We start from the raw sequence: 22,835 nt of genomic DNA on the forward strand, positions 1-22,835 counted from the left end.
TCCTCGCATCCCAAAAGATATATTATTAAAAAATAAAAAAAAAATACATATTAGATATGGATGCAATGCACGAATTAAGACGTAGTAGATAGAGAAAAGGGAAGGAGATTGAGTGTATGTATATTTAAGAAATGGTAATAAAGAAGTAGAGGTAGTGACATCTAGTAACTATATATTAACTTCTTGAGTAATAGTTGAATGGAAAAGTATACGTGTGTACCCGGGTACTAGGAAAATACTAATGAACTGTGAGATAAAGTTCAAACTGTGAGATAAAGTCTTTATCTCACTAGTGAAATAAAGTAATGTTGAATAAAAGCCTACTTTACAAACGCAAAAGTATTTAGTAAAGACATGTTTTTCGTTATGATCATGGATAAAATAAATTTTGGTTCATTTATCTGTATCACATTTACAGGACCAGGGTTCTATACCCTGGGAGGACAAAACAGTCACTGTTCAAAGTTGAACTTTTTGCAGCCAAGGTTATAAATGACCAGTTTTTAATTAATAAAAAATGAATGAAGAAGTTAATTAGATTAAAATTATTATAGTATTACTAGTGAAATATAAGAATTCAGAAATTATATTTTTCTGTCTTTTGTAAAAGGTTGGAAATGCTGTTGCAGTAATTTCGTTTCCAGAGGCCAATTATTGCCAAGTTGAAATGAAAACAGAAGCATCAATATTATTAGTTTACATGTAACACATTGTTATATAATTTGTAACATTTCAAAATAAAAAAAAAAAATTACTATCTGTAAGCCATATTACCTCCACTCCATTGCATAAGGTACATAGCTCATTATTGCCTTCGGAAACTTACCATATTATTTTGATATAGGTCGGAGTATTGAAATGTCAGCTTTAATCTTCAATATTATATCTCCAGGCTATTGCTTTGTTAATTGCCATCTGCATATCACCGAATTAAATCAGATTTTGTGACATGAAAGTACAAGACGTACTGTTTAAAGTCATACCTGGTATGGGTGGCCAATGACCCCTCATTTTGGAAATATTGGCTATTGTTTATGACATACTTCCGTTAGGTGCTTAATAGGGAAGCATTAGACTGTGTAACGGCGTAGCTCATGTGATTGGATGCTGAGTTGTCATCCAGGCAACCCGAGTTCGAATCCTAATGCCTTCTCATTTTTTAAAGCTTGATATTATTATTATTATTATTATTATTATTATTATTATTATTATTATTTTAATTCACTTTCAGTTGTTAGTTCCTATATTCACAGCCATGTTGAAATATGCGTGGTATGCATCAAAATTGATAAACGAACGAGAAGTGTTTGTGAATGTGAAAGATGTCTGTTTCGCAGCAGAAGTGCGGAAAAATGTGTGTGACTGTGGACAATCTTCTTTCATTTGCTGTGCATGGTGCAGGAAATATGTATGTTTTGTGTGTTTTTATGACATCATGATGAATCGGGTACAAAATGAAATGGAATAGCTGCTACAGAAATAGAACAGACGCCAGTGACACATCTTACCTTCCTACGTGAGCAGTATTTCATTGTTTATCTTTTACAATACAATGTTAGTTAATTAGTAATTTGTTTAAAACATGATGAAGCACTCAATACATTGAGAAATATGATATAGGTATGTAAATAGATAACTGTGATCACAATATTAATCATTATTAAAAGAAAAAAATACATAGAACCAGTTAAGATTTGAACTCAGGTTGCCTGGATAACAACTCAGCATCCAACCATATGCGCTACGCTGTTACACAGTCTAATGCATCCTTATTGAGCACCTAAGGGAAGTATGTCACAAACAATAGCCAATATTTCCAAAACGAAGGGTCATTGGCCACCCATACCATGTATGACTTTAAACAGTACGTCTTGTACTTTCATCTCACACAATCTTATTCCATTCGGTGATATACAGAGCGTGTCCTCTCCTTGTAAGTATGAATGATAGGAGAACTCGGAAATTGCTTTGTAATATTGATAACAATTTTTGTTAGTGAAAAATGTTTAAGAATTGCGACTGAAAAAGATTATTCATTTACAATTAAATTAATTTGAATACATTACATTTTTAAACTTGCTATGTAGAGCAAAATGTTAGTATAAAAGCTGTTTTTACCAATAAATCTATTAAATATCAATTGCAGACCTACACAACACTTGATATGCAAATTCAAATATAATTCATTGCAATTATAATTCTACACTTTTACTTGTGTGTGTCTAGGCCCTTGTCCTGCTTATCACAAAGAAAACTCGCTGTATATTTGTTACACGATTTTATTTAAAAAAATAACCACCCATGCCTTGTTCTATAATTGAGTCCATGAAATTAATCTTTGATCAGATCAGATCATGTTATCAAGCAAGCATCAAAATGACTATGGAAAAGCAATTGCAAATATAGAAGTGAAATTAGATATAGTAAAAGATTTACGATATAACAGCCTAGTATATTTCTTCTTTGTTATGTCTGTAAGACTTTATCACAATTATGTGGTAAATATCCCTATGATTTCCCAAAATTTAATTATAATAATCATAATAAATACAGTACAAGAAGGGTAAAACGGTGGGATTCGATTTAATTAGCCTGTTTCAGGGAGCTTCAATGAAAGATTGTTGGACGGAACATTATCGGTTTTATAAAGAGAAAAATATGACTAGTACCAGCAGTTATACTACATTTAGCCAGGGATATAAAAATGTTACAGAAGTGTAAATAAAAATCAAGCATAACTAATTAATAATCATAGACTGACGTGTAATGCAGTTGGAAGGATTCATAAGCAATTGCTATGGTAATAATGACTGATGTATGTATAAATTTAATGAATTAATTATTATTATTATAAAAAACTTGAGTGAATGGAAATAGATATTTATGAGAGTTGGTAAAGATTTTCTTTATAACACGAGTGTAAAGTTTGTGGAACGAGACGAAGCTGAGTTTCACAAATACACGAGGGCCAAAAAGATAACTTTACGAATGTGTCTCATACAATGTTTTTTTTCTACGATAGCACAAATTTACATGAAATAAATAATTCAAGTTGGAGAGGTTGTAATCTCACAATATCATGGTCGTCTAAACTCAGAACCATTAAGAAGTAAGTATTCATGGAATGGCAGCATATTTTATTCATGTTCACAATTTCATGGTCGTCTAAACCGGCCATGTAATCAACAAAGCAGTTAGGGACAGTTTAATGATAAATCTTGTTACGATGAGTACTACATGTAACTTCGGAAAAATAAAGGCTAAAATGTAGATTTGAACGTTAAATTTGTTGGTACTTATTTGTGTTACGTAAAATATTTAAGTAATAAAAGATCGAGGTAATTCATTAATTTCTTACTTAATGAAGCTTGTACATTGAATATTACATTTTCTTTTGTAGTGCGTAAAATTAATAGCAGTGCCTAAAGTCATTACTTATTTTTTTACGCACTTATGTTTTAAAGGCTCACTTTACACACTATGAACAGTGGGTAAAATGCAACTTTACGCACTATTGTAGAAAAAAAGTTATCTGAGTAAAATTTAAATATGCTGTATGCTTTTAACGAATGACGAATAGAACTGTATCATATAACAATATGTATGTATGTATGTACACTCTCGTATATATGCACAACCAACAACAAAATATGGAAGGAATCCTGACTGAATTGTTAATGGACTTTTTTTCTCACTTTTTACATAATCAATGTACATAAATTTCATGATAATAAAAATAAAAGTACGTGCTATTTTGTTGCAAGAATTCAATAGTGTTCACAAAAGGACATCAATGCATACTAAATATGTTTAGTAAGTTGCAGAAGAAAACAAAAGGATTTAATTTATTTGTCACATGTGGTTTTTATAGATTAGAGAAAAGAGGAAAACATATGACCGACTAAATCTGAAAGTAGGAAAGATATCAATCTAACTGAAATCTAAAATGTTAAAGGTAAAGTCAACCCCATGACAATCTGAACGAATTTTGTCTGCGGCTGATGAATTTATTATAATATATTATATTCGGAATATGTATTATACATCTTTCTCGTGTTAAATATTACCGTACCTGGTTAACACAAGAAAGACATATAATACATATTCCGAAGTGATATAGTGTGAAAAGTTGTGTAATCAAGATGTATAATATATTATAATTCTTTAATAGTGATAATTAAAGACAGGCAAACTATTAAATTTCATATTCAAACCAGCCATTTTCAACCGATGTGCTGGTGTGCCACGAGAAAATGAAAATGGTAAAGATTGTGAAGCAAAAATTGGAAAATAAAAGTTAAGAGTAGTAAAAAAGTGCGTCCAAAAGCGTCAGCTTTCAGCAAACATGGCTCAAGTCAACATTCAGTAAACACAGTGTAAGTGTGTGATCGGCAGAGAAGAGAATGACTGACTACCAACCAGGATTGCTAGGTCAGGGAAGTTAGAATATCTTACCAAAACTGATTTGAATTTGAATTTAAGGGGGAGGGCACTACGACCCATTTTTACGAACTTATTATGCTGATCCCCAAACTAGGCGCATTCCTGATTCACACCGGCTGACCACACTAAGGTTCGCTGCATACCCAGGTTTAGAGGAGGAAACTCCCCACGTCCCTAGGCCAGCCCTCTCCGTGCATCACCAGCTGGAGTCTGGGGAATGCTATGGAATGATGACAGAATGGAAAAATGTTTATGGAATAATGTAGGTGCCTAATATGGAGAAACAGGAAAAACTCGAGAAAATCCCCAACTGCGATCTTGCACAACATAAGTGTCATTATGGACTAGCCTTTAAAATAACGTATTTTACATGCTTTTATGAAAAAAATCCTCGCCTAGCTAAGAATCACTTGTTTAGATTATGAGTGTGCTGCGGGATTTTAAATTACAATTTTAGTGTGTCAGGCTGTTCTAAACCATGTCTGCTAGCAATATGGGAATAAAGATTTTCACGATTCACAATGTGTAGAACATTATTAACGCCAAAAAAATGTCATGTTCCAGCAGAATAATCTCCCCAGTTTGAATTGGTCACCATACCGGTTTCTTGATAGTTTCGCTTGAGTGGCATATACCTTTGAGCAGCCCAAGCCATTTCAGTTGCCATCATAGCAAAGACTGCATTTTGTTGTTGAAGCATATTAAAAATGGCGATTCTGTGATTGCAAAGCAGTGGCAATTTCGTACCCATTTTAGATTAGGTCGACATGAAAGAATTCCTAAGAAGAAAACTATACTGTTAAAGGTAAAGGTATCCCCCGTAACATGCCATGAAGGCACTTGGGGGGCATGGAGGTAGAGCCCCAGGCTTTCAGTGACCTCGGCACTAGAATGAGGTGGTGTGGTCGGCACCACGCTCTGACCGCCTTCTACCCCCAGGAAAGACCCGGTACTCAATTTTATAGGAGGCTGAGTGAACCTCGGGGCCGTTCTGAAAGTCTGGCAACGAGAAAAAATCCTGTCACCACCTGGGATCGAACCCCGGACCTTTCAGTCCGTAGCTAGCTGCTCTACCAACTGAGCTACCCGACCGCCAAACTATACTGTTATGGGTGAGAAATTTCAGATAAAAGGTTCAACTTTCAAACAGGAGTCGTCCGGTAGATGTTGCAACGTTCGAACTTCCGAGAATATCACAGCAGCTAGCCACATTGTTACCACATCTCCACGATGTGACGTTCAGCCATTAACATGCTCTGGTATTGGCAATATCTGATGAGAGTGTCAGACGAATCTTACACCTAGACTTCAAGTTCCATCACTACAAAGTTATGGTGGTTCTGGAACTTCGGCAATGTGACTGGCTCAACCGCCAAGATATTTGCGAGACCATAAAGGAAAAATGTTTCAGTAGTGCTCAGTAATGTCGAAATAAAATTGAATTCAAACGCAAACTTACTAGGGACTTGGTCAGTAATTGATTTCTTGTAAATAGTTTCCTTAATCTATCACAAAATATTTCGATATCCAGTAATTTCATCACTATACAATTTTGTTATTCTAGGTTTAATTTGTAATTCAGTAAATATAAAATATTCTTTGTTTTTCTATGATAAATTATCTTGCTTTAATTAGTGAGGTAATCTTTTCGTACTTTGATTTTTATTGTAATTGTAAATTTAATACTAATTGTAATTTTACTTGTAATTGTAATTGTAAATTTAATATTAATTGTAATTTTATTCTTCATATTATAGTTGTAATCCCCTGGTAGAGGGGCAGAGAAAGCCTGATGGCCTTATCTCTACCAGGTTAAATAAATAAATACTAATACTACTAAATACTAATGACTAAGCTGCTTGTTGGGCTGCGTCAACAAACAAAACCTTCAGTACTGGACCCCAGAAAACCGTCGAGAAATTCATCAGCGACCTCTCCACAGTGAGCGTGTCACTGTTTGATGTGCTGTTACACAATTTGGAATAATAGAGCCATGCTTTTTTGAGGAAGAAGAACGCATAGTCATTGTTTGAATAGTATATAGCTCGTGAGAGCAAACATTTGGACGATATTATCTTTAAAACAAAGTGATATCAAAATGGCAATCATTCTTCTGTAAGATGGTGAAATAAAATTTTGAATGGGATCTATGTTGCTCTTTTTATTTATGTTTCAAATCCGGGAGATCATTCTGCTGGACCCTGTGTTTTGGTAAAACAGAGAGATATGAAACAACCCATGGTAAGGATGCGTATTTTCCGGGCTAGAGGGCCGTGGTCTGTCGGTGTTACAACCAAACGTTTCGTCCACTACTCCGATGGACATCTTCAGTGGCGTGGTACACGTGTGCGGAAAGATCTGCTGTGTGTATCAGGATTGAGACTCGAAAAATCGAAGGAGAATTGGGAGGAAAATTTAAAAGGTACGCAAAACGCGTCCTTGCAAGGGGTTGGGGGCTGTACAAAACTAAATATGTGAGCTCCAAGCCTGTTGGCCACTAGTCTCACTCCGGGTTACGCTGCTCCCCTGAAGGAGCTCTAGAAAATTTTGAAGGGGAAGCCGAAATTGGACGTAACCTCTTAGGTACCACATACGCGAGGGGGGCTGAGATTGATCAATTGATCACGGAACGGGGCGAGGAGGAGTTGGCTGGTGTTTGCCGTTAGGATGGCAAGACGCCGTCATCTGTTGTTCGATGACAAAGCAGGTGAAGGCCGTCGGAAGAAGCGCCGTGAAATCTAAGCTGCAATTTGAGAGGTCCCTGTCCTTTCAATTTGCGACTTATTGAGTGACCTCGTATGTTTAATAGACTATTAATATTATCTGAACTAGGGCATACATAATTTATAATAAAGGTGGAGTATATATGGGGAAGGGCATATAGGTCCGTGGCCCATTTCTTATAGGGCTCATCCCGACATTTGTCTTATGCCTGAGGAAAACCACGGAATACCTTAGGCAGGATGAGTTGTCTCATATAAGAGACTAGCCAATTTGGCTATTATGTAGGAGGTCATGAGCCTTGTTGATTTGTCTCAATTTCGAGACCAGCCATTTGGCTATATGATGGCTCAATTGCGAAGAGGGGGGAGAGATGTAATTGTTAATTAGGGAGATTCATGGGGATATGAGTGCAGGTCCGTGGCCCATTTCTTTTAGGGCTCATCCCGACATTTGTCTTAGCGCCTTAGGAAAACCACGGAAAAACCTTAGGCAGGATGAAACTGAGACTGGTAGCACGTCGATATTTAAGGTGTGGGACTGTTGTTGCTTGTCGTTGTCGCCGCAGTCCGCACTAGTGGCTTCGGTGTTCTGATTGTTTGTGGTAGTGTCTAATTGTCGGAGAAAAGGTTTGATGTGTGTGCTTCTGAGGGCCGGGCCTTTGGTTTAATTTTATTAAGATTATGAATTTGTGTATTGATAATTATGGCGAGAGAATCTATTTTTCGTTATAGTTATTATAGAAACTTTTTTTTATTTGTTGTGCTTCTTCTTCTTCTTCTTCTTCACTTCAAGGATTAGGTTCATGTTGAACCTGTTCCGGCGCCCATTTCGCTCTTGGTCTTCCTACATCTCGTCTTCCTTTTGGTTTATATCCCATTGCTAAAGCTGGCAGTCTGTAGTTCGGCATCCTTTGTAGATGTTCACACCACCTTCTGTTATTTCTCTTTAATTTCTCCAGCAATGGTTCCACCTCTAATTTCTTCCGTATATCTATGTTCTTCTTTTTATCTTGTATTGTACATCCTAGTGTACTTCTCATAAATTTCATTTCTGCTACCTGGACTTTTGATTTATCTTTTTCTGTCATTATTCTGGCTTCACTTCCATAAGTTAGCATAGGTACTGCGATTGTATTGAAAAATTTTATCCGTGTATCTTTTCTTGTTTTGTTTTTTAAAGATCTATGGATTGTTCCACAGACATTTCGAAAGTTATTAAGTTTTTTATCCAGGTCTATATCTCTTTCATATGAAATGTAGCATCCTAGGTACTTAAAATATTTAACCTGTTCTATAATTATTTCATCGATTACTATTTTTGTCCTTATTGGGTATTTTCCTTTAAATGCCATTGTTTTGGTTTTTTGAGCTGCAATTTTAAAATTATATTCTTTTGTTATTTTATTTAAAACATAAATTGATTTCTGTAATTTATCCTCACTGTCTTGGATAATTACTTTATCATCAGCATATAAAAGGGAGTTCAAGAAAGTGTTGTTCTTTAAATATATTCCTGGATTAACATAAGATTTCCATGTTCTAAACATGTCGTCAATGTAAATAATAAAAAGTGTCGGCGAGATACTACAGCCCTGTCTTACTCCTTTATTAGTGGGAATCGCTTCTGTCAAGTTTCCTCCTATCACTAAGCATATGCTGGTTTCTTTATAGAGAGATTTAATTGCTTCCACAAGATGTTTCGGGTATCCCCTTCTTATAAGTATATTCCATAGTAGTTCTCTATCTATATTATCGAAGGCCTTTTCCAGATCTATGAAGGCTAAATGTGTTTCACAATTAAACTCTCTTCTTTCTTCTATTATTCTTTTGAGTGTGAAAACTGCATCCATGGAAGATCTTCCTTTCCTGAATCCTACTTGTTCTTCTGATATCAAGTGGTCAGCTATTTTCTTTAGTCTTTCATTTAGCATTCTTGCATATATCTTGTAAGTGGTATCTAGCAGGCTTATCCCTCTGTAATTATTCGGATTTGTTCTGTTGCTTATTTTGATAATTATGCTTTATTGTACTTTTGGGAGATTAAGAATATTTTCATTTTATTTATTTTTTGAAGGTAGTCTTACTCCAACTCTTTTTTTGATCCAACCTTTGTTGACCTTGAGTCCTTCCTCCTTACGATTAAAGTTGTTTTTGTGTTTATGTATTTCAATAGCTTCCCGATGTAACCTGGCCAGCACTTCTATGCCAAGTTACATCGGGAAGCTATTGAAATTCATAAACACAAAACAACTTTAACCGTAAAGAGGAAGGACTCAAGGTCAACAAAGCTTGGTATCCGGCCCTCAGAAGCAAACACATCAAACCCTTTCTCCGACAATTAGACACTATGACAAACAATCAGAACACCGAAGCCACTGTGCGGACCGCGGCGACAATTACAAGCAACAACAGTCCCACACCTTAAATATCTATGTGCTACCAGTCTCAATGTCAGTTCTTGATACACACAACAGATCTCTCCGCACACGTGTACCACGCCACTGAAGATGTCCACCGGAGTAGTGGACGAAACGTTTTGTTGTAACACCGACAGACCACGGCCCTCTAGTCCGGAAAATACGCATCCCATCAACGCCGTCCATGAAAGCCTACATTCTAAGATAACTCATGGTAAGATAAAAGCATCAGAAATCAATCATACAAATGAAGCTATAAGAATTACAGAGCTCCATCAAGTATAAAAAGTGAACAGAATTTTTTTAAACTAATATTTAATAGGAAGACAATACTTTGGAAGACCTAAGGAAATATGAACTGAGCCAGAAGAAGCTGTCGGTCTATTTCGTGCAATGGTCATCAACACAGTACACCCTCGGGCTCTTATTTGCGGATAAGAGACCATACTAGCATGCATCCATGACTGCTGGCGGGTATGCTTCCTTTGGTGCATATTCAGGTACACTTCTTACCCGTTATCCATTTCAACGAGTGTTGATGACCACTGATCTAGTGCAAGGATGTATACATGGATGGTTCATTAAGCCTCAACGAATTTTCTACTCCTATGCCAAGTTATCAACTAACTAAATGCAACATTGTGAACTTATTTTTTTACAGTGTATGGCAAGAGTAGGTACGAATGCGATATACTGAGGCCGCATATGGATATTACTTAAAATCTCTACAAAAATATTTTGTGGTATACATATTTTATAAACAGCTAACATCTTAAACAAACCTTACTAGCAACTAACTGGCAAGCGTTATGTACATAAAACAATGCAGTTTTAATTCTTAAGAAATAAGAATCTGATCTTCCAAGGCATGGATGGTTTGATTATATAAATCATTACGTACGACTTTTATGATCGTCCTTTAGCCTAAAAAGTCCCACCAGAATTAAAAAAAGAAATGTATAAAATATTCTTCCGTTCACATTTATCTACAATTACAATTTTTGTCGTAAAATATAATTTAGACAACACAAATCTCTATGTACGTTAGCCGATCTATATAATTTTTAATAAAATATCTTTGTTTATAAAATATAATTTTAGATGAAACAGTAAAATGTATTGAAAATATACTTTTTTCAATATTTTTAAAATGGCATCTAAATTTAACTGGCAAATTGGGATAGAAGTTATTGAGTTTTCCCAACACTATAGTAAGAAAAATCTCAGGATCTGTATCATTCTGTGATTAAAACTATAAATACATTAGGCCTACTCAAAAGACTACGTTTATTTGCAATATTTTTTTCTGTTTTGGCATTGTGAAACAAGTGAAAGTAAGAAAAGTTTCAGAAAATGATCCTGTACGACGAATTTCACAAAACATAAAAAAGTAGAAGAGTTACTGCACAAGTAATATGGATTTAAGAGCTTTCGTATGTACTATAAATAAAAAATACCCGGGATAAAATATCTTCTTTTACAATAATACGAAATAATTCACTCATATCTCATCACAATCATATCCTGCCACTTGATGGCGACACAGTCTGATTACAATGGAACTTCTTTTAAGTTTAAATGTATAATGAAAGGCATTTGCTTAAAAATTTGAGAAAAATATGTCAATTTTAAGCCTGCAACAAGGAAACATGATAAATATTTATTTTTAGATATCAATTAATGCAAATATTTTAATTTAAGATGTCTCATTATTTCAAGAAGTCTGAATACCGTATTGAACTACAGATTTTAATTCATGCACAAATGGGAAGAAGCTATAAAATGTTAAAAAAAATTCTTTTCATCAATAACCAACAAATCTCTCACCACCCATTTACTTCCGTTTTCATTAATAACAATCAATATAATATTTCATATTAGATGAAAAGAACATCGGCGCATATAGAAGATATGTTTCACATAACTTCTACAGAAGTAGAAATGACCATGGAGCAACGGGAAGAACTGGCCAGTTCTACACAGTTACTAGTGTTATCCTGCTTTCTCCATCACTGCTTACACTGGTTAGCTGTCTTCTAACACACTTTCTTTCCTGCTGAACAATCGTAAACGACCAGAATGTTGTGTAGCACTGCTGATAACTTCCATCCACCTGGAGAAAAAAAAATAAATTTTTGTTATGAGAGAAAAGATATACGTATATAATTCATAAGTTCATAACATAATACGAATGGATGGAAACAATATGTAATCTAAAATAGAAGTGCAATTTACTTACTTTCAAGTTTACTAAGTTTACATCCACTTCGTTGAAAGTTCTACAAAGACGAAAGGATCTCAGGAAGGGTAAAGGTGGTTAGATGAAGCTGCTTAGGTAAAGTATTTCTTTGCTGAAAAATTACTTGTCCCATTTAACATGAGGGGCTTACATTCCTATCCTTATTTTGTGTGACACAGTGCATTTTTGAACATGGGTTCATATTAAAAATTTTATCCATTTGATTAAGTCTACCATTCATCCCGGATTTTCTAGGACCATCCTGATTTGGTTCTATGGGCCGTATTCATAAACGAGACTTTGGATGAAGACTTCCCAAAGTCGACTTTCGTAGTAAAGTTTAACTTTGTTAAAAGTCCTATTCATAGACAATACTTCTGAGACTTTGACTTTGGTTTTGATAAGTCGAGATTTGACGATCTTGTTCTAATGTTGGCAATCAAAATCACTGCCTTCTAAACGAATTAAATTAGTAGATAGTTGAAATAGAGTAGGCATTGCCACAATCAAAGCCATCTTTTGAGTCACAAATCAATGAAACAATTGAACATCGGTACATGTTAAGCAACTGTTAACCGTTATTGCAGCTTTACATAAGAATAATATTATTCGAGGGCTTATTATGAAACTAACTTAAGTACAAAAATTGACATTTTTAGATCTTTACACCAATCGATAATAATTTGTTCTTCTACCTGGCCATAAAAAATCGTAAATCAGTTCGAACAGTCTTGTGTATAACACAATTCATAACTACAAAACATGATGGTATAGTTTATCTGAAATAGTAATGCCTGTTATTAAATAGTAAGAATCAATATTAAGCTGTTAATCCTTACCTATAGCGTAAAATCACGATGAAATACATTGTATTATTTATTGGTGGAACAGATAATCCTCTTTGATTATTCATCAATGAAAGTTGAAACATGATATTTAATACTGTCTATCAAATCTGTATCTTGATTTGAATTTATAATCTATAATAATACACTAAGGAACATGAGCAGCTTTGAATAATTATTCGAACCTGCTTTACGGGGAGCTTTCACCTGAAAGCCAGATTTACATGAGCAGCTTTAATAATCTCCTAGATGTCTTCAATATTCTCGGCAAATTCGACAATTTCCCAAATATTAGTCACTTTCCTGTTGTCCACAAACAAAAGTCAAAGTCAAAGTCTAGATTTTCGGCGACTTCGAAGTAAAGTCGCGATTGAAGTTTACTTTCCTCAAAGTGTTGACTGTGAATAGGAAAATGGTGACTTTGCACTTTCCAAAGTCAACTTTGATCCAAAATCTCGTCTATGAATAGGACCCTAAGTGCCCCATGTCCCTGTTTCTGAACAATTCGTTTAAATAATTTCGTGAAATAATTTTTACATTAAATGAAACCAAAATAATGTTAGTTTTATTTCTCTGTCTCAGTATTATTTAAAAAAAAAACAGTTTGTGCTGTCATTGTACATTATTGTGTATACTAGTATGATATAACCACAGTCGACTGGAAGCATTGATACAGAAAGCGAAGTGTTACCACAGTCTCGTATATACAGTCATGAAGCTCAATACGTACGGAATATGCATCCATAGATAGTTGCTAACCACTAGGATCGCTACTATCGCCTCATCACAGACAATGCGAATTGATTTTAAATTATTCATATACTTTTATTTTACAACATTAATAAGAATACTACACGAAAATAGTGAAACTGCAGTTTATATGGTATTCTACAGCCTTCCTTAATACCTATGGATGCTGTCATTGTTACAATCGATATATATGGCCAGTTACGTTTCATATTGTGTTGTTTCCTAAGTGAAGTCCTCGTAACAGGATAATATTTCAAATCGATAGTGACTTCAACTAGGCATTTGTTTTGCAGTCCAGTGTACCAAAATAATAATAATAATAATTATTATAATACTGGTTTGTAGTAGCAGCAGTGGCGGTAGTGGTGGTGGTGGAGCTAGTGGTAACAGGAGCATTAGTATACACTTTATTAATGATAACTGCACTATATAAAATATTCAGTAATGATGGTAAGATACCGGTAAATTAAAGTGCCACTGTCTATCCGTGTAATTACAGCACGTATATTATGTGTAGGAAAAATACGTAAATAAATAAAAATAATAAAGAATCTGCTACTCAAGATAAACAGTGCAAAAATATCAAGGACATAACTGACGCATAAAAACCGCCTTCTTACATCCAAATATACAATATATATTGACGATCCTATACTAAATAGAAACCATCTTCAAGAGTATCTGTACAATGGTAACAGCAACAACCTATCTGCATTATATTTGGAAGCCAGTGTTGTGGAAAAGTGGCCAGACCAACTAATACCCAGTGCCAATGGAGAATAACAACTTTTATCACAATGAGCAATACGGTGTTACATAAATCAAGATTATACCTACCTTCCAAACGTGTATTCACTCTCCGCACGGAAGAAATAAACATGATTCTTAAACTGTAGCTTAAAGACATATTCTTTATGTATAGCATCTTGTTCTGAAGGTGAGCTCACTGTATATCCCAACAGAGGCAAGCTGGCCAATGGAAAATCATCCTGTACACCACGACAAAGAAACCAATGAATACAAAATTAGGTAATACTAAAAAATTGTACAGTATAATTTAATAGTGCCTATATGCATCTTTTTCTTGCCCTATACAAATTGAATGGTGTAGAGTAGACGCAAGAAGAGCTTGCCACGGTAAGCTGCACGAACTTTCGGAAATGTTCGGGTGCACTCGACCTCGCTTCGATTCGATTGGCAAACTGTCGTCAGTTCTCAGTCGTCTGCTGGCTCGATTTTTCGAGTGAGATTTATCATAGCGTATGTAACGTAACCTAAACCTTGTTGCAGAGTAACTAATAACATAACATTGTTGAAAATACAGAAGCACGAATTTTTTTACATATAAAATCACTGAATGAAATGACAAAGATGTTATAAGAAATATGTAATTGTGTAATAATTGATATTTGACGTTGTAATAAAACACTAATACTATGTGATTTTATTAAAATTTTCCGATAACTAGGGTACTATGGTCGGTTTATTTTAACCTGTATATACTCCTTATGTTACGACTGGAGCCTGTTTCGTTTTTCATAAATTTATGAGCGTTATAAATAATTCTCTAGTTTGACTGTGTAACGTTTCATTAGCACTTCCTAATTTAGAGCCAATGGGGGGGGCATTGCTAAGTACATAGAATGTTATACAGAACTCTGTTATTTAACAAACACACTTGAACTACATAAAACTCCGGATATCAGGGATAAAACGCAGAATATGTAATGCACACGCTGGCTTCTACCCGCTCTGCACAGCAACACTCCACGATACGACCAGTTCAAGACCGCGCTTTCGAATGCGCCCTGTAATCAGCATTAAGGTACAGTCACACGTCACTACTTTTGCAGCGATGCAGTACAAAAAACTGCGCAACTCTCGTACTGCGACGTGTGAACAACGGTGCAACCCGAAAAGTAGCGGCTGCCGAACCTGCTGCTTGCTACTTTTCCATGCTGCGCGCAGCTTAAAAGTAGCGACGTGTGAACAGGGTTCTTAGGGTTGCAGCCGCAGCATTTTTGATATCGGTTTTGTTGAAACTTTTGCTGCGGTTGCGACCAGTGTTGCCACCCAAATGTGCCAATGAAACTTTTATTGTTTGGATGTATTTTAATGTTAGATGTGATGAAAATAAATTATTTGTAACAGTTATTAAATGCACAACACGGTCTGAGCATATTTGCTGACGATATAATTCATTTTTTAAATTTTCTGTAGCGTAGTTCCAAACAGGAGGGTTGCCAACATTGATTACGTAAATATGCTGTTGGTTATCATTTAAGTATATAGGCGTTTTTAAAAGCTTTATAGTAAAAATAATGCCAATTTCTGAATAATAGTTAGGACAGAAAAGCAAATAATAGATAAATAAGCTTTTGCATGAGTTTATTAATAATGTGAACATAACCACAAAATGTATATTGAGAAGTCAACACGGAGATGGAAACCTGCAGCATGACTGCGGCTGCAAAAGTAGCGCCTTGTGTGTGAGCAGACTCGCAACCTCTAGTTGCAACTTTTGCTGCACTCGGGTTGCACAGCACGAAAAGTAGCGTGCAACGCGCTACTTTTGGCTTACATGTGAACACGACACGCAACTTTTGCAGCTGCAGTACAAAAGTTGCGTAGCAAAAGTAGCGACGTGTGACCGTACCTTTAGGTGATTCATAGCAGCCCTGTAACAAGCATTGCAGCATGAGGACCGAATATCGTTCTCTGCACATCAGTCAAATGGGCAAACTTTCTTTGCGCTTACTCTATCTGAGAGTATAATAAAAAAGGGAATGATAAGTAGAAATTTTACTGCGTAATTTTTTTTTTCGTATACAGATGTGAACAACTACAACAATGATATTACATTGGCGGAGAAAGAGAAAGTGCAGTGATTAAAAGGCATAAGAAATAAGTTAGATAATGTTCTTTTTCAAGAAATTCATTATTACCTGGAAGGTTTTGTAGAAGAACAAACAGAAGTTAGTAAAAACTACCCATAACTTCTGCCACCCATTGCTATTCTTAAATTTCCGCAGCAAGTAGCCACTGAGCTGATTCTGAAAGTAAGCACACAAGTAAATGAATTCCATGTACAACTAAATTTAATATTCTAATGAAGCAAGTATGTGCAGTGTGTACTATAAAAAAAGAAACATAATATGAACTAAAAAAAATACATTGTAATACAGTAACCCTGCATAGTCTTCACATGTGACACATGCATATACATTTATTTTATGACTGTACACAACATTTTTCCAGAATATTTTATTATACAGAAATAAAAATTGTTGTAAAATTCGTTATCTGAACATTTGACGCATTTTTGTTAAATAAATAAGCCTAGTGTGAAAATATTCCAATAATAAATCAACTATAATTATGTTAAATGGGAAATTATTTCATAAAATTAATATCCATATTTCAGAAGCATAAACTAATTTACAAAAAGCTTTTTATATGTTACCTATATACAATATGTAATTGCGTGTTAAGGTACATTTTCATTGGGAACATTATGTATAAAACTTATGTTCCGAACATGTTCTGGATGGTACCAGTATGTAACATGTTCCTGCATGTATCATACAAATGAAGAGTTGTACAGGTATATACAACAAAGTTCCTTGTATTGCTATGTGACCGATAACAAATTTCATGTTCTGTAACCCGAGAATACACACACATTTTCCATATTTCTCGGGAAATGGAGAGTTAATAATACTTTAAGTTTAATTATTGAAGAAAAGAATGTGAGGACATGTCTCTATAAGGGTTTCAGGCGAAAAAAATATCCATAAAACCTCACTGTGTGAAATCTATTTAATTTTTAATACAAAGAGCAGGTGAAGTTTCTTCGCTGACGTTCATATTGAAAATGTGACTTACACAATGTTGTATACGTGTTCCCAATGTAAATTCTCTTCACTCATTTTGTATGGAACAGATCTGTATTATACAAAATCTCATATACAGTTCTGTACAATTGAGGGGCTTAGAACAAAAAGCAGGTAAGTGACGGAAACCAAGTTTTGAGGAAATTACAGTTAAAGTTCTACATGCAATGAAATATTATACACTAGTTTGGTGAAATGATGCCCATATAGCAGCACTGCACAGTGTGATCACTTACCTGATTTTATCCCAAAGAAACATCCTTTTGAGCTATTACAACACGCACTTACCTCATTTTTTTTTAATAATGTCACTTACCTGCTTTTTGTTCTAAGCCCCTCAATTGTTTCCCATGAAAACGCACCTTTACAGTACACTGAAATTATGTACACACTGTATTAAATGAAACGAGTAAAAGATACTAACTTCAACAGCTCGTAACTGATCTCGCATACTGATGCTGGTATTTCGATGCCAGCAAACATGTACTGTGGTATTGCTACGCTGGGTTGTCCCTGCTGCCTTCTCCCTTCCTGCTCCATTGGTGTCATTCACAGTATCTCCACCACAAGTATCCATCACTTCATCAGAAGAACCTAAATAAAAAGCCATTAAAAGCAGCCACATTAAGATGTAGCTCGTATGAGTGAAACTGAACCCACACAAAAGGTATTATTTGCTAACCATGGAGGACAGAGGACTCGGAGATCCCAAATTAAGATGAATAGAAGAAATTGAAAAAATTATGAGGAACTCTGAGGTAGGTATAAAAGCTAGGCAAGATTGGCTGAAGATAGGAAAAGAGGGCGACACTTAATACTTCAAATCTGGTGGTAGTACAACTGGCATTTAAATTGCCAATCCAGCAGTAGTACTAGTATGCCTACATCCTACATGTGATTTTTTATCAGGAAAACCATTTGTAATATCCAAGTGAATTCTTAACCATTCAACACTCCATTTCATCTAATATCCATTTAAAAAATAGATGTCCCTATGTCAAATACTGTCATCTCGCGAAAATTTTCCGAAGCTGGGGCATTTAAAAGCACTATACTTGATTGTGAACAATAGCAAAAGATACCTAGAGAAAAATAAAATAGTGAATGTAGTATTTGATATGATATAATATATTTCGTCACAGCACTTCTTTACATGTAATGGTGTACCTCACATTTCTGTATCCGATGCCACCATTAACATATTACAGGTAACACATTATTTGCAATACATGTCTACACAAATACTCCCAATTACCCTATGTACCTTTTTTGTTACTTGGTCAATCTCCCCTTCAGTATTTCTCCTACATTCCATTTGCTATTCTCTATTTGTTCCTTAATCCTAATATATCTAATATTCTATACTACTTTCACACCCCCTTTATCCTCTAACTACTATTCACTAAAATCTTAATTTCAATTTATCTCTATGAATTATCATATTGAATTATTTGTCCTATTTGTTCTTTGACCTTTTCTCTTATCTTTCTCTTATATTCATTTACTGTTCCAACGTTCAAATGTTAGTACTAAATTTTATGCTGTCACTTGTTCACTTCTCTTAACCCTTTCTCACTATTTTCCCTCATTCCTATTTGCGCTCACTTTCACTTTCTCACTATTCTGCTTACACTTAATCCATTGTCACTATTCTCACTTCCTATAAATAGCCTACTTAAATTTTATTCTACACATCTGCTTATACACGTTCTCTCTCCCCTATACTTCTCGATCTTTTCCAGTTTCACTTTATTTGCACTTTTTGATCACATCCACATTTTTTTTAATGTATCAAATATCTCTGCTATACCCTCAGCTGTCGCAGGTTTTGACCTTTCTTTACTGGTCGTCTCTGCATGTAGTATTTGTAGATCTGGAAAAGGGTTTTGACAGAGTGGAATGGAATAAACATATAGGGATCCTGAAAAAAATTGGTGTGGATTGGAAAGAGAGGAGGCTATTCAGTAACGTTTATATGAAACAGGAAGTCAAAATCAGGATAGGAGAAGAAATGTCAGAAGAAAGTGGAATAGGGAGAACCATTCTTCGAAACGTTGTGAATTCTTTTAAAAATAAGCAATGGAAAAAGTCCAATACAATTATATAAATAAGTAATTTGCTAGGGTCATCGAAGTATACATAGATCTCATAATAACATAAATTACAACACATATACTAATTAAAACCAGATTTGGAACTATAACACTTACTGCAGGATTTGAGACTCAGGTATTGGAGCTTGTTGTCCCCTCTCTCTCTGGCAGCCTGGATAGTGGCAGTGAGGTCTTCTAACCATTTGTCCTTTTCCTCCTGACTGCTTGCGGCAACAGTAAGTGCCCTGTACATAATTGCAGGTAAATTATTTACGGTACTTAGTTTATAATGACAACAATTTTATAAGTTTGTTGTGAATATAAGATGAATTATTTAGATGATTCTGAAAATACGTGGAAAAAAAAAAAAGTGACATGGGATTCCTGTAATTGCTTCAAACATTTCTGCTCTCTTGGTTGTTATTGTGATATTTATATTTTTAAGAAATTGGTTTTATTTATAAGGATTGTGAATATGATTGAGAGTGAAATAAATTTTATGCTCGACCATGCCGAAATGTAGTAATTATACACCTGGTAGCAGCCCTTTAATGGCCCTCATTAAAGTACACCTATTCATTAAAGTTCAGGTGTTCCACCAATCAAAAAACATCATTGTAGCAATATGAAAGCACAAGTATTGATTATTCTCGGATATGCAATCGAAAGACAACTACCGAAACATCACGGAGGCTGGAAATCCAATATTGTCGCAGAAGGTTATGATCTGTTACTATAATAATTAGCGTTAATTGTAAATAATATTCAAATAAATTCAATTTGTCATCTCGTTTTTCAATGTCTAAATCAATTGCAAGGTTATATCAAGATTAATGTTTATTTTACTCTCTAGATTATATCAAGGTCGCTTGTGCTCGTTTCATAAATATACTCGCGTCTTAATTACTACCATTATAGGCTCGTTGCATAATGTACTATAGTGTAATTTATGTGTCGTATTATTATGTTCTCTCCTTCAATTTTTTATTGAATATATCATCATCTAAATGTAAGAGTCTGATTCGTTGCTAAGGAAGTGACATCAGAATAGTAACGTAACTTACTGTCGTTGCTAAACAACTGATGTCAGATGTTGGCATTTTCATAACATTTTATTCATCTGACACTTGAGCATAAACATTTCACTCTGATTTGTTGCTAAGCAACTGATGACAGACGCAGTATTAAGTTCACAATTAAAAAATGAGTGAAGTATAAAAGGAATAAATAAGCAGAAAGAAATACCGGTATTATGAAAAAAGACATTTTATGTTCTAAAAACATATATAAAGTTGGGCTTAATTATTCATAACTTAATATAACTTTCTGTGTAAATATCACCTCTGGGGAGTGGGAGGGGGGGGGGGAAATCCTTACCTGATATTAATGTATTCTGAAATTTCGAAAATAAAAATTTCTTCCAAAACTTTATTGACAAGATATAATTTTAGAGCTTGAAAATGTATTACAAGAACTGTTTGTTTTTACATATACATCTTGATTACACAACTTTCAACACTGTATCTCTGTATCACTTCGTTTACATGTTTCGACCTATTTATGGGTCATCTTCAGAACTGGTCGTCGTTGGTCTTGGTGCCACTTGTTCTGTTTTCTGTGAGGGTGTGTTCCTGTGGTATAGTGTAGAGTCAAAGAATGTGTGTGTTTTGAAGTTGAGTTGTGTGTTGATAATATCGTTGGGGTGTGTTTTTGTGTGTCTGTATATTTCATATTGTTCCAGTGTGTTTAGTTTCTGGCTTTTTGGTTGGATGTGTAGTATTTCCATGTCTGTGTTGATGTCTCTGTGGGTGTGGTTAGCATTTGTGATGTGTTCTGCAAATGTGGAGGTGTTTTGTAATTTTGTTATGGCTGTGATGTGTTCTTTGTAACGTGTTTGAAATGATCTGCCTGTCTGTCCTATGTAGAAGTTGTTGAAGGTGTTACATTTGAGTTTGTATATGTTTGATAGGGTAAGTTATAACAGTGAAGAGACCTATCTGAGTATATTTCCATTTAAGAAGCAGAAAGCCATTTCTTAGCATTAACTTATTACCTGTTCCCACCATAAATAGTGAAGCAGTAATTTGCTCCCGCCTTGTTCTCTGGTGTCTCTTCCACCATAACACCTCTGAGAGGCAGCTGACCATGAACTTTGAACTGTGGGCTTGGCTGCACAGTGCGATTGGTATACAGCAACAGATCTGAGAACTGGAAAACATGAGGAAGATTCAAAACAGGGTTACCTTAAGTTCTTTATAAGAAAAGAGGACACTTCTATAAAAAAAAAGAGAGGCCACATCCTTTCGAGAAAAATACGTTTTTATCACAATAGTTTGCAAGTCATATATTAAGCACAATATCATACTATCAAACTTTAATTAAAAAGAAAAAAAATCTAATTTACTAGATTCTGTGAATCTTGATAAACTTATTACTTGACTTTCTATTGACATACAAGTGACTGGCATTATACTGGGCTTTCATTTCAAAATTTCCCAGTCTAAACAACTATTTATTTAAATTAAATTAAATTTAAACAAAAAATACGTTAATTTAGATACTGAGAAGAAAGTTAAAACCACTGTTAATTACATTTCAGGTTTCACCCTTCCCCCAATCCAGCCTTTGAAATTTCAAATGGAATCTCTATATTTTGATACTTAAATCTGAAAAAAGTAATGAAGTGATCAAGCAACAGATGAATAAAGAAAATTCAATTTTAGATTTCGTAAAATATAGACAGAATGGTATGGACAAGTAAAGCAAATGGATGATTGAAGGCTACCAAGAAGAGTTTTAGATTGGATTCCAGAGGGAAGGAGAGGCAGAGGTAGACCCCAAAACACCTGATTGCAAGACATAAATAAAGTGTTGGCAGAGAAAGGACTGCAAGAACGGGATTGGGAAAGTAGAGAGAATTGGAGAAAAAAAATTAGAACGTAGGACATTGGTCACAGGAAGATGTGATTTTACATTGTAAACCTGTTTGTAATAATAATAATTCTATTGTTTATAGTCTTTTACTCTTTTGTTTTTTATCTTCGTGGGCTCAAATTTAGCCAAGAGCAGTATACTGTAGCTTATATTTATTTATTTATTTTTCAATGATAGAGGCTGACAAGCCATTTTTTCTCTGGCCTCCCAGTACAAGCTCGTGAAATCCTTGGCTTGTTGTGCTTCTTGGTTTAGGGTTTGGGTTATGATGATCCACACATATTAATGTTTGTAACATATTGCTTATCTATTCCAGGTTCGAATGTCTATGTGGAAAGGGTATTTTCTGTTATGAGAAATAAATAGAGAGATGAAAGGAACAGATGTTTCACAGGTCTCACAAAAGCTGAAATCCAAGTTACCTTAAATTATAATCATAGTTGTCACTCTTTTTTGAAGCAATTAAGATAAGGGGTTAGGTACAGCTTACAGCAGTAA

The 22,835-nt window shown here is 34.7% G+C and overlaps 1 protein-coding gene across 1 annotated transcript in view; it reads right to left on the reverse strand.

The window, feature by feature from the left end:
- Nucleotides 1-280: 280 nt before the first annotated feature.
- Cdep (Chondrocyte-derived ezrin-like domain containing protein) overlaps nucleotides 281-22,835 on the reverse strand; it is a 464,715-nt gene continuing 442,160 nt past the window's right edge. Inside the window, exons 19-24 of the mRNA XM_069846189.1 lie at nucleotides 21,457-21,611; nucleotides 19,521-19,648; nucleotides 17,735-17,904; nucleotides 16,363-16,470; nucleotides 14,255-14,406; nucleotides 281-11,696 (exon numbers count right to left, since the gene is read on the reverse strand). Coding sequence (XP_069702290.1) covers nucleotides 11,609-11,696; nucleotides 14,255-14,406; nucleotides 16,363-16,470; nucleotides 17,735-17,904; nucleotides 19,521-19,648; nucleotides 21,457-21,611 — 801 coding nt within the window. The 3' untranslated portion in view covers nucleotides 281-11,608. The remainder of the gene's footprint in view (nucleotides 11,697-14,254; nucleotides 14,407-16,362; nucleotides 16,471-17,734; nucleotides 17,905-19,520; nucleotides 19,649-21,456; nucleotides 21,612-22,835) is intronic.

This window comes from Periplaneta americana, chromosome 14, assembly GCF_040183065.1.
Source record: "Periplaneta americana isolate PAMFEO1 chromosome 14, P.americana_PAMFEO1_priV1, whole genome shotgun sequence".
In the NCBI taxonomy this organism is placed as follows: Eukaryota; Metazoa; Arthropoda; class Insecta; order Blattodea; family Blattidae; genus Periplaneta; species Periplaneta americana.